Raw genomic sequence first — 13,680 nt, forward strand, 5'->3', positions numbered from 1 at the left:
ACACAGACCATGATTGGGAGGAAAGAGACAGTGAATCGAAGAACAAAAATGAACAAAGACAGCAAAGCAAGTAGAGGCTAAGATAGCCAATAAAACCAGTGCAAGCAACAAACAATAAAAACAAAAACGTCAGCGCACCATAGAGGAGAGAGGAGGCATGTCATACATAATAAGCGGAAGAAACATAGACACGTCATACAAAAAGGCAGAGACATAAAGTTTGATATCCTTACAGTGGATGCATCAAGTAAGCAGATAGCGGACAACGCATCGACGAAGACAGGAAACCAAATAAGCTACTGTGTGGGGTCGTCAATGGTCATACATTGCAAGGAGTACGAGAAAGAGACATACTCAATGCATTTATCAATTCATATTACACGTGTTGCCAACCATAAAAGTCAATTATACATATTATATGCATGGAGTGAAATCGCAGCTTAAGGAAGGAAAATATATTAGAAGTAATGTAGAACATGTTTACTTGCTACAATGAAAATTAGATTAATATGAACAGATAAATAATATTCACACCTGAAGTCAAGTAAGACAAAAAAGATAGTATGAATTCAATGTATATTTGGCAGAAGTGAAACCCAAGGTGGGTTCAACTACGAAACTAAAGCAAAAAGATATGCATGTGACCACTCAGGCCAAAACAACGAGATTATATAGCACAGAGAATTAAGAACAGAGATATATTATAAGCAAACAGAAAGATACTTCCCATTGCAGGACATTAAAGTGTCATAACCATATATAAGGCAGCAAATAGAAATAGACCAGAGAGGTATTACGTAGTGACAACGTGGGCTGAGGCAAACAACTAAGGTGGAAAACATAATTTAAGAACAGAAACTTCGATGAAAACAAAGGCCCAGTGAGACTGGAATAACCAGTGCTAAGAGGAAACTTAAACATAACCATACGGCATAGGTTCTAAGAAGAAGGACTCAGAAGTAATGTAAAACTAAATAGTAAGAGATCCGAGAAAGGCAGAGGTATTTGTGATAAAGAAATTCACAATTAAATTAGAATAAGAACATATAATTCTCATGGAGAGTTGGGATGTTTGATAGAAAACATTTATGAAAGGATGAGTCTCTCGTATTGAGAACTCAGAGATTAGAGGACATTCATTTGGAATGTCGAATTTCTCCTTTGAAGAAACTCAGAGATTAGAGGGCATTCTCTATGAATGTCGAGATTCCAAATTGGAACCCAGAGAGAGATTTATGGAGAATCTCTTACAGACAATATATAGTGGTTAATCATATGCATATGTTAGAGAAAAGAGACTTGGTTAGCGGTGGGATCTCTACCAAGTAGTGTTGTAATGAGCATAATCATTACCAGCGATCCTAGAGGCTTTCGAGAGGTGCTCTTCATATGACGATTACCTAACTGAGAATTAATTCTCTTAGAGGGTTAGTTGATTTGAGAAGAGTCCCTTTTGAGGGATTAGGGGAGTTTAGTAAGGGGTAGTAATTAGATTGATATTGAATTACCTTAATATTTCTAACATGTTTTTGGATTTTAATATATATGTTCATAGTGTACTAATGATGTGTTGCAGGTTCCAGCATTTATTTCCTTAAACCAAAAGTGAGGACACTACACATGATAGTTTTATGAAAATAAGATTTGGGAACTCTCAAATATTCCACCAAGGAAGAAACCCCTTAGCTACAAATGGGTGTACAAGGTCAAGTTCAAAGCAAGTGGTACACAATACAAGTACAAAGCTCAGTTATTTGCAAAACATATTTCACTAAGAGAGGGCATTTGATCCTATAGCAAAGCATTGTAGCTCAATTTGGATAGTCAATCAATCAAATGGACATGGAGAGCGAGGACATTTGCTCTTATAGAAAATCATGGTACTTCGATTTGGCTAAACAATCCATCAAATGGACATGGAGTATTATGGTGAAATAATGAATGTGTTATTAAACAAAGATCATGAATGATCTATATATACAAGATACAAGAGAATGTTTCTATGACGAACAAGAGAGAGGAAATAGAAACATTCTTGTAGAGTGAAGAAGAAATTTTTCATAACAAATAGGAGTTTATGGAAACATTACAAAAAGAGTGACCATTAGAAAAAGACAGAAGAGAGAGAAAATAGAAACTATCTAATATTGTAATAAAGAGTTCCTTGTCGATGGAGATTTGGAGGAAAGAGTGTAGAGCATCTTGTTTGCCAACTAAAGCAAGCTCTATTTGGCCTAAGACAGGCACATAGAGCATGATACATCAGCATCAAAAGGTATTTGGTTGAAAAGGGGATTTTGGCAAAGTCCTTTGGATTCATATGTGTCTTAACTTTTAAGTTTATAGGTAATGATCTCATTATATTGGTCATAAATGTAAAAGATGTCATTTTTACGGGTAGTGAGATATGAACAATTGAAGAGATCAAATTTAGTATGAGAATTTTTATTTAATTTTAACATGGATAATCTAAGCCTCTACCCTAGTTGTAGAATCTTGGTAAACAACTGGCATCATTTTAGTTTCACAATTCAAATATGTCAGGAGTTTGCTCCACAAATTCAAAAAGATAGATTAAAAAATGAAATCCACACCTATAGGGAAAGGGCTAAATCTTTAGCCAGAATGGATGCTAGAACACCCACTAAAGCTGATTTGAGCTATGTCATTTCTTTCATTTCCAAATTCATGACAGAACCATACATAGAACATTGGACTACGACAAAGAGGGTGAAATGGACACTAACTCAAAATTGTGTGGATTTACATATTCAAATAGGGCCAGTTTTGTGGACGACAAAAAATTCACTTTTGGATATATTATCTGTCTAGGCAATAGGTGCAGACTGCAGTAGCTCTCTCATAGACTAAAGATAAATAAAGAGAAGCAATCAAAGTAGGATATGTGGTAGTTTGGTCAGACTGATGCTTGTAGACATGAAAATGCTTAAAATTGATCCTTCAACCTCTTCTTTAACAATCAAGGTGTGCTCAAACTTGCCAAGAATCCAATCTTCCTTGAAGATATCAAACATATGGAACTATATTGTCACTTCATCAAACAACTTGTAGAAGATGGATCTGTTATGTTGCAGAATTGTCCAATAGAGGACCAAATCACAACCATTCTTTCTAAGTCTCTAGGTCCTGACAAATTTGTAAAATTTTGGAGTAAGTTTGGTCTAGTTAGTAGATTGACCGTTAAGGGAAGGTGTTAAAGTAATTACTATATAATAATGGTCACATAGCTTTAGTTATAGACTTTAATAAAGAAATTCCAACTTCCAACTACAAGATAGACATTAGGATATTCTTTATGCTTTATTAATTTAACCTTTAAATCCCACATTCATGAAGTGAGTTGTTTCTCTTCACTATAAACTTATACAAACTCTTGCTTCTTAATTTATCAATGGATATCTTGGCAGTCTTTATGTGCTCATTTTTTCTAATATGCTAGGTGGCCTCTCTAGAAAGTGGATACAACTTTCCATATCATTCATTTTATTCATTCTAGCAATACAATATTTTTTATGACTGTCAAATATACCTGTAATGTGAATTTTACTAAATGTTCTGTAGAAAAATGAATTTATGAATGTGTAATTCTCCAAATATTGAAGAATTTGATATTACCATGTTGAAATAGTTAAATATACACCTTAACCCTCTTGCATGGAAAAAGAATCAGCACAGGTGAAGTTCCAAAGAAAACAAACACTTACATTTCAATATCTCAATATTAAATATGTTTATTTCTCCTATGATGAAAATGTCAGTAAACCAATCAAATGTCCAAGATATTCAATTTTCAATACTAATTAAGTTTCTAAAGCCAACCCAAAAACTTTTGGCAGCCTTGTGAACTCAAAAATCACTGCATTCCTTACATACATCACTATTTTGTGTTTACAACTTTATATGCACTTTTAAAACAATTTTGAATCACATAACACTTTTTTAGAAGGATTGATTGAGTAATTCCTAGGTGTAACCGGGCAATTCCAAGGTTTGACTGCTGTGCCATGCAACATTTTTCCAAGTAGAGCTACTATGATCTAGAAGTATACTGTGTGATTTGTGGAACAAAAATTGAATTGCATACCCCAATTCTTCCTGCCACCAAGAATTCCATGAAGAAGAACTGCTGTTGGTGGTTCTGGCATTGATCTGTCAACTGTACTCCACCTAACCTGAACAGATAAATAAGATTACCACAAATATCTCCTCATAAAACTTCTGAACAAATGCATGAAATATGCAGACATTTTAAAACCAAGATTAATGTTAGCAAATGCAAAGAATGCAAAATATTGGCATTTATTTATACATATACAATGTCATCCACCGCATTTATCAAAATCTTTATCATTTTCCAAATGTGTTTATTATTTTATGCCACTGAATATCAAATGAATCAACAAAGAGTTTCATCACATTTTTAACTATTAAATATTCTCTCTATAACAAAGAATGAATGTACAAAAAGAATTTTAATATTCATTATCAAATATTTACTGAAATCAATTGCCTATTAGACAATATGAGACATTTTACAATATGCTCCATAGCTGTGACCTTTGTATGTACCATTTGGCATCTACCTATTAATGTGACACAAAAATCAGTTGTTGGCATAATGGAATCAGCATTTGCGCTTTACAAATGATATGCAACTTTTACAACCAGACTCTAAAGCACCGGATCCTTCCCAAGCTCTATTATTCTATTGACAGCAATGATATTTGTCATCCAGGGTAGCTGTATAGCCTTCTCACTTTAGGGCATTGTCCATAGGATTATAATTAAATTATGGCGCTAGTGTTATTAATATGCCAATTGTTAAGGTTGTAATTTCTGACAGATTGAATTGACCTAAAGATGATCCCTCTATGGTCATTGGTTAATCATAAATTGGACAAGCACTAACATATATCTACTTATATATATTATATATAATTATATATAATATACATAGATATGTTATATTAAGATTGTTTAATTGTTGATTATTTCATAAATTATCAAAGAGACATGTCTCTTCTACAGGTATTTATATATCATTCAAATCTGCAATTGGAATACACCAATATAATGGCAGTGTTATTACATTTGCAGAAACGATCTTATACAAATCAACATGGTATCAGAGCCAAATGCAAATGTAACAAAGAAGAATTACACGGTCAAAGGCAAAGCAATGCCAGATTATTCTCAGTCCAAAGAAGGAGGCTGGTAAGAAAAAGGTTATGGAATCAAAAGAGCAGAAATAGGCCACGAGGAATACCCGTGCCATATGCAAATGAATAGAATAAAACAAGTAATAACAAATATTATCTATTCATTTGTATAGATTGGAAGTCGCCTATTTGTCTCCAACTCTGGACTGTAAATGTTGACATTACATCTTCTGATGGTGCAAAACTATTATGAGTAGTATTCAAAAACTTTGGCATTGCAAAAGTTCAGTATTTGCATCACTCCAAGGACAGAGTAGAAACTGGAATTTTGAATAGCTAGCATTGCTCAGAATAGAATAGTGGCAGGTTTTAAAACTTTATCATTGCGTCAAATAGTTTGTTTTTTGGACAAGATAAGATATATAGTTGAATGGTGAGCGCACCATGCTGGGAAGTTTATTTTCTTTTAAAACCTTTTATGGTGAGCGCAGCATGATGGAAGTTTATTTTCTTTTTTAAACAAATATTTGTTTGCAAACTATAGACTACCCATCAATATTTGTGAAATCATTGTTTGGGAGAAATGTTATCTTCTTAGTGCCATGAGATGTTCAAATTTTGCGGTGAGAAGATACGCGTCAGGTTGCATAAAAAAAATTATTATTCCTGACTTGGAAATTATAGTCATAAATGGGCAAATAATATCACCCCTTTAAATTATTCTCAAAATTATGGTGGCCAGAAAGTAAACATTGTTGGCATTCTCGAGCAAGGATGATTGTGTTAGAGCTTTTGGTAAAGCATGAACGCTTGCAATGCAAACTATTGATTCGACTGTCTAATATTGTCATCAAACATTAGGAGGTGCGAACAAAATGATAAAAGAGAGTAAATACTATTACGTACTCGTCATCCATTGACTAGTACAATTACCAAGATATGTTCCAAGGAAATCATTCATAAAATATCATATGCACTGCAATAAAGAAATATTTTGAAAGGAGATTGTCTCTAATTGTTCTAAATCGCACCTAGTACGATGTCTTCATTGAGAGGAAACAAATGCAAAGTCTTATTTCGCTAGCACTCTTAGAGGCACCCACAAAATTGCATTCCCGGGAGCTCGACATCTACAAAAAGACATGTCTTACGCCTTACGCCAAATGGACCCAATGCAGGAAACATTGTGGAAAATAGTACAAGGAAGGAAATGAAAGGAATCTTTTATCGATATGCTTCAAAGCAACAACACATTTTCCTTGCATATTGTGAATGGAAACATTCTACATAAAGCCCAATTCACACAGATCCCATCCTTGACCACAAAGTAGTGCATAGTCAATAATCCTTCATGAAATTCAAAACAATCTTTAGCACAATTATATGAAATTGTGCTAAATCAACAAAAATCCTTAAAATGTCAATTAAATCACAATAAAGGTTGCAGTTGTGTTATCATCAAGAAAAAGCATGTTGTTTTGTGCGGACTACTATGAAACTTTGGCTCTACTACACCACTGACACAGATGCATAGAGATTTCAAAATACCATGAATTGTTCGTGGACTGACTTATCATAAGCGACAAGGTTCAATTGGTGGGCGAATTCAATAATCTAAGGTTGAGATTGAGCCCTATGATTGAATTATTGTTTGCCAGATGTGGAGCTTGACGACTTCATCAAATAAAGCATGAACTTTAAATCTGTAGTCATTATTGCAGCCGATCGAATGTCTTGAACAACAATTATTTTGAGATAAATCAAGTCGGCAATGTTGATCATGGCATCAACCTTCACCATCTCCCATCCACACCAAACATGGTCATTCGCAATCTACAATTGCCCATGACTACGAAGGTTTACACAATTGATTTCTATCATCTCCAGAAGATCATCTTAGTAGGCAACTTTTTGAGATAGATTGAAGCTCATGTCGAGCATTATGAAAGACAATGAATATGCACAATTTCTTACCCGTGGTGAATGTATGCCCATGTATTAATGCTCGATGACTCTATAGTGGCTTAACCCTCATTCCACACAATTCTTATGCATACTTGTATATCTACGGTGAAATAGAATATGCATCTATTCTGGAAGTATTGATTGACCATGCTTGGGATCTTCAAAAGTTGTGAATGATGCATGTAGTAGAAAAATGGAAGGAGAATTGAGGAAGAGATTGAACAAAGACAAAATAAACCGATATCCAATCAGCCGAAGAGATAGAATGTAGTGAGCATGAAATTAAGATCAAAGCACAAACATTAATCATCTATAGATGCAATACAATATACACGGCCCTCATGTTGCAAAGACCCAAAAGCTATTGTTTACAACCACATTTACCATGGAGCCTATTGTTTCAGTAAATAGTATCATGTAGAGTCAAGATGGGTCAATTTTGGAGTCGCTTATTCAAAGAACATCAGGCATTAATATACCTTCCATGATATAGAGGTTGATGGCTAACAGAATTAGAGGGTGATATGGAATTCATGCATCATTGACTCTCATTAGACTTAATAGTGACTATAAATCGAATGAGTGGGGATTATACATTGTAGAGGGGGAGATAAATGTAATGTTTCATTTCCACTTGAACCATCTTTAGAAAGGAGATGTTCCATTCTCAATATCTATGGACCCTCATGTGCAAACAAGTATTCTTATCTTTTACATTATCTACTCATTGTAGTCTCTCTCCTATTTTGTAATCCTATACGTACTATTAGAGTTATTTGCCTTGATCTTTTCCTTTATGTCTAAGGATGTTCTTGCTGGAAAAAAAAGGTTGTGCAAACTCAATCTTATGACAGTAGCTCCAAAGAGGCTATGATCTAGAATTCATTAGCCATCTGATGATTAGGCTAAATAAAGTTTGAAGTGAATATCCTTGATGATTGAGATTATGGGCATTCTTCTATATTAAGAGAGATGACACTTCTTCAAAGGCAACATAGGAGCTCAGAAGATTGATATTCAGAGGAAGTCCAAAAATACATGTGATTACATGATTTTGATAAGCCTACCCCTGTGTACATCATGAGAGAGTAACAACTTATCACCAGAAAGTTGGAAGATTGATATCAAACTCAAAGGGAGTCTGGCATTTCATCATAGGCATCCTCGGACTAAGAGAGCCTCTAAGGGAGTAGCTAGAGGATCTGAATTCCCAACATATTTTTTTAGGAGGGAGAATTTCCAAGTGCAATTCCTTGTTATTGAGTTCTCTGTGAAAGGAAAGTTCAAAGTGAAATTCCTTGTAATACATTCTTCTCTATGAGAGGGAAGTTGGGGTGAAAGCTCTTGTCCCACCCTCTGACTTGGTTCATGGTGATTACTATTTTGCATATGTGGATTATGTCATGAAAGGTGACGATCTTTCATTGATGTATTTGTGAGGTCGCTATTGTAAGGTGACGATCTTAACAAATAGTTTGACCTTTTATCATCATTGACTACATTAAGTTGTTGTCTCAGAGTGTCAGATATCATGATAACGAACGTATCATGATAGACTACATTAAGTTGTTGTCCCGGAATGTGTCAAAGACCATGATACTGTATTTGTTGTTCTTGTGTTCTTGACCTGCTATCATGATTGACTACATTAAGTTGTTGTCTCGGAGTGTCGGATATCATGATTGTGTTCTTGACCTATTATCATGATTGACTACATTAAGTTGTTGTCCCGGAGTGTCGTATATCATGATGACAAATGTATCATGATATACTACATTAAGTTGTCTCGAAATGTGTCGGAAATCATGATACTATCTTTGTTGTTCTTGCTCTATTATCATGATAGATTACATTAAATTGATGTCCCGGAGTGTGTCGGAGGTCATGATACTTTTCATAATGGACATTACGTTAACTTGATATCCCAAAGTGTGTCGGAGGTCATGATACTTTGCATAATGGAGACTACGTTAAGTTGATGTCCCAAAGTGTGTCGGAGGTCTTGATACTTTTCATAATGGAGACTACGTTAGATCATACTTGCTATATGATAGACTACATTTAGTTGTTGTCACAAATTGTGTCGGAGATCAGATAACCCATATTCTTCTAGGATATAACATATTATTTTTTGGTAGGCATCATGATCATGATGCCAGTGCAATGCCAAGAGGGTACAAGTATGATGAATATCATATGATTGATATTTCTTGTTGAATCATACTTTGGATGATATCGAAAGATAACATCTAAGTTGATGGGTATATGTTGATATCCTTAAATATGCCATTCCAAGAATATCATATTGAGATGATACCTTTTTATACATTTGAGAGCATAATGTGTTTTATAACAATCCTCCCTAGCTAAAAGGGAGTGTTAACGTTGTAGCTTCTATTGCATTGAATTGACCTAGAGATAATCGCTCTATGGTCATTGGTTAGTCACAAATTAGACAAGCACTAATATATATCTACTTATATATATATATATATATATATATATATATATATATATATATATATATATATATATATATATGTTATATTAATATTATTTAATTAATGATTAATTTATAAATTATCAAAAAAACATGTCTCTTCTAATATCATTTAAATTTGCAAATGGAATATACCAATATAATGGCAGTGTTGTTACATTTGCAAAAAACGATCTTATACAATTCAACACTAATAAGAATTGAAGTATGTATTAGTTAATGATGCCCTAGTTAGTCATCATTATTATGTGTGCTAGGAGAACTAGCAACCTTTAACTTATAGGTGGGAGTGGCAGTTCAATATTATGACCCTTGGACTTGGCTATTAGTTCTTTGCATTGGTTATTGTATCATCTTGAAGCTATATCTTAGAACAAAGGTGAGCCCCTATCAAGGATGGGCCCCAAAGCATCAAATTTCTTGGATTACAAGTTGAAAAAACAATTCAGAAGCAAGTCAAAGGGAATGCTAAAGGTCGTTAAAGGAATCGCATGAATTCCATAATTTAGGTGTACTATGGATCGGAGAATCTATTGGAAATAAGTTTCTACTCGTGCTAAAGGGCATCGTGTGTGATGTGGATGTTAGGAAGACCCTATTGAATATGCTCATTCTGATAAGGGATGAGTTGGAATATTCGACGGAAGATTCTGCAACTAAGAATATGGGTTGTGGATGTAGTAAATTTTTGTTTGTTACGACATAAATGGTAGACTTATGAATTCTGGAACATGTTAATGAGACAAGCACATATTACAAGGACATTACTTATTTGTTGAGGCAGCCATTGATGTTCCATTATAAAGATCGTAAGAATTTTATGATTGGTAGAGATTCATAGAAATATTAAGTTTGTAGGGATAGAAAATACGATAGGTCCTAAATTATAACAGCTAAGTTAGTCAATGTCTTTGGTTTAGGGATTCCATCTGGGGCTTATCAAAGATGAAAGACTTTTCCCTAGGGCATAGTATTGAATGATAGGGAGTGGGAAAATTATAGATTATGTCTATCTCTTGTGGTTGACAGTATTTATCAAGGTGATTGAGGATAATTTTTCTCCACGATAATAATTAAGGTTTAGCATGTTGGCCATGTCAACACTTTTTGTAATCCTTCGAGAAGTTTCCCTAAAGACATATATAAGGCCGAATTAGTATATGAATTTGTTATTTTCTTTCTATGTGCAAATTTCTATTGGAATTCAGTTGTTCGCCATTTAGGAGGTGAAAGACCCTCCCTACTTAGCATTCGCAATTTCAATGGAAGTAACTCTTCACCGTATTTTGCTTTTCTCTCAATCTGAGATTATTGTAATCTGAAGTGCTATCATTATTGAATCTAATTTTATTATTGCATGTGCAAACTTGGTAAGATCTTTGGTGTTCTAGCGACGAGCAATCTTGTTTCTATGGTGCCAAATCATGTCACTCTTGCATAATATAATTGTATCTTTCCCAAATCGTGTCAATCAAAGTTCGAATTAGCAGCATGTTTTCCCCAAAGTCCCCATAAGTTGTAAAAATTAATGTTTCCATCTCCACAAAGTATCATACCAACAACTACATCGTCTATTCTTTGTGGTAAATATGTGAATAGTAATGGGCGCCTTGACACCTGTCTCCTTGATGCATATCATAGAGTGGGTCATCATCCCTTTGAGCAAGATTCCCTCTCTAGTACCACGTGCCCGTCACGTCATTTGCAACATTCTTTTGTTTGTGAGCTCGAGCCTTTCAAGGGTTGTGCACTGTTGATAACAATTATTCAATTGCATATTGTCATTGATGTTACACAAAAGTTATACTCTAACTGAGCACTGCCAGTTAAAACCGAGCTTCGAAAACTCCTGTATCAGTAGAGTAGAAGACAAGTTCAGTAATCCAATTGAAGCCGAGCTAGGTTGGTCACTAAAGGAGTTCAGTTGTGACCAAGTTAGAAGTTCAGTGTAAACCAAGTCAGGTCGGTTACCAAGGAACTCAATGGTAACCGAGTGACTCAGTTTCAGTTCATGCCGGCCTGCATCAAAATAATTTTCTTTATTTATTTTGTTTATGCAAGCCGACTCGGTGGATGTTATTTGTTTATTTGTAAGGATATTCAAGCCAACTTGACATTGAGTAGCGCGTGCCCGTCACATCATTTGCAACATTATTTTGTTTGCAAGCCCGAGCCTTTCAAGGTTTGTGCACTATTGATAACAATTATTCAATTGTATATTGTCATTGATGTTACGCAAATGTTATACTCTAACTGAGCACTGCCAGTTAAAACCAAGCTTTGAAAACTCTTGTATCAGTCGAGCACAAGACAAGTTCAGTAATCCAATTGAAGCCGAGCTAGGTCGGTCACTAAAGGAGTTCAATTGTGACCGAGTTAGAAGTTCAATGTAAACCAAGTCAGGTCAGTTACCAAGGAACTCAAAGGTAACCAAGTGACTCAATTTTGGTTCAAGCCGGCCTACATTAGAATAATTTTCTTTATTTATTTTATTTATGCAAGCCGACTCAGTGGATGTTATTTGTTTATTTGTAAGGATATTCAAGCCAACTTGACATTGTATTTCATATATATGAAAGGTCAAGATGTGGACTGAATAGTGTGCAAGTGTTGAAGAAGACAAGATGCGACTAGAGAAGGATATCTAATTAAGGGAAAAATATCCAAGGAGTTGAAAAGAATATTTTGATCAAGAAGGATCCAAAGGATAAACCAAAACAGTGATCTGAATCTACAATCGAATTGCTTCATAAATCTAGTCAATCATTGCTACTCTCTAACAATTGTAGCAGTGAAGAAATCTCTTAACAAAGTTGACTTAACAGTCATTTTGTAAATCCTCTAACCAAGTGGAATTTCTAGATTGAAGTGTCTTAAGACCTCTAAAAAAGCCACTCCTAACAGGGTGATTTAAATACTTCAACAGGGTCACACCTAATAGTGTGTTTTGTAACTTTTAACAGGGTTGGCTTCTAACAGGGATCATTTCATAAGAAAAAGTTGTAACTAGTTGCATTGGTGGTTTTCCCAAATTGGATTTCCACGCTAAATCTTGGTGTCTCATGTGTTCATGTTATTTTCTTATCACTTCACTTTCTGCAACTAAAGTTACTAAAGATTAATGCACATTAATATATCAAATTGCTTTTTTAACCAAGTTACATAGGATTTCTAGTTCTAACCGAGCTGTGTGTTTCAAGGAAGTTATTATTGACATCTAAGGGATTTGGATTTGTTTTAGTGGTAACTGATTCACCCCTCCCCTCTCAACTATTCCTTTTATATTTCCAACAATTGGTATCAGAGTCGTTGGTGCTTGCAGAAAAGGTTTCAAGGACCTAAGCTAAAGATCAAGATGTCTTATAGAAGAGAGATTCCCAAGTTGAACAAAGATAACTTCAAAGCATGCCAAGATCTAATAAAGCTACATTTGGGAACCATTGGAGACACAGGCCTAAAATTCATAAACACCAAGTATGTGTCAGCTACTGATCCTTTGATTGTGGATCAAATGGTAAAAAAGAAGAACCACAATACAATGATGATTGACATTGCTTTTGCTCTCAATCATGCTGAATTTGATGAAGTCAAAGATTGTCCTACTAGTCAAAAAATGTGGAACAAGCTGCAAAAGATCTATGGAGGAGATCACAATGTGAAGAGAGCCAAAGCAGAAAGTTTAAGAGGTCAATTTGATCAAATGAAGATGAGAGAAGATGAAGACATTGGAAAATACAGTGACAGAATCAAAGCAAGTGTAAGTGCAAATAGAGCCACAGAAGGAAAAATAAAAGATGAAACTGTAGTCAACAAGGTATTAAGAACTCTTCTTCCTATTTATGCAATCAAAGTTTCAACTATTCAAGAGATGAGATGTGATCCCAAAAATGATATCACTTTGAATGCACTAGTGGGAAGGTAACAACTTTTGAGTAGGATAACTTTGATAATTATCATCCTTGATCTCAAAACATGGAATCAGCTTTCAAAGCCAAACTAAACCTTAACAGAAAGGGAGGAAGCTCTAAAGGCAAA

The 13,680-nt window shown here is 34.6% G+C and overlaps 1 protein-coding gene across 1 annotated transcript in view; it reads right to left on the minus strand.

Annotated features, from left to right (window-relative positions):
• LOC149552513 (alpha/beta-Hydrolases superfamily protein) overlaps positions 1-13,680 on the minus strand; it is a 158,637-nt gene that overhangs the window by 114,618 nt on the left and 30,339 nt on the right. Inside the window, exon 5 of the mRNA XM_089788094.1 lies at positions 4,106-4,193. Within this exon, the coding sequence (XP_089644220.1) occupies positions 4,106-4,193 (88 nt within the window). The remainder of the gene's footprint in view (positions 1-4,105; positions 4,194-13,680) is intronic.

The sequence above is a fragment of the Cupressus sempervirens genome, chromosome 6 (assembly GCF_028749045.1).
Source record: "Cupressus sempervirens isolate cs-2001-9-10 chromosome 6, ASM2874904v1, whole genome shotgun sequence".
NCBI classification, from domain to species: domain Eukaryota; kingdom Viridiplantae; phylum Streptophyta; class Pinopsida; order Cupressales; family Cupressaceae; genus Cupressus; species Cupressus sempervirens.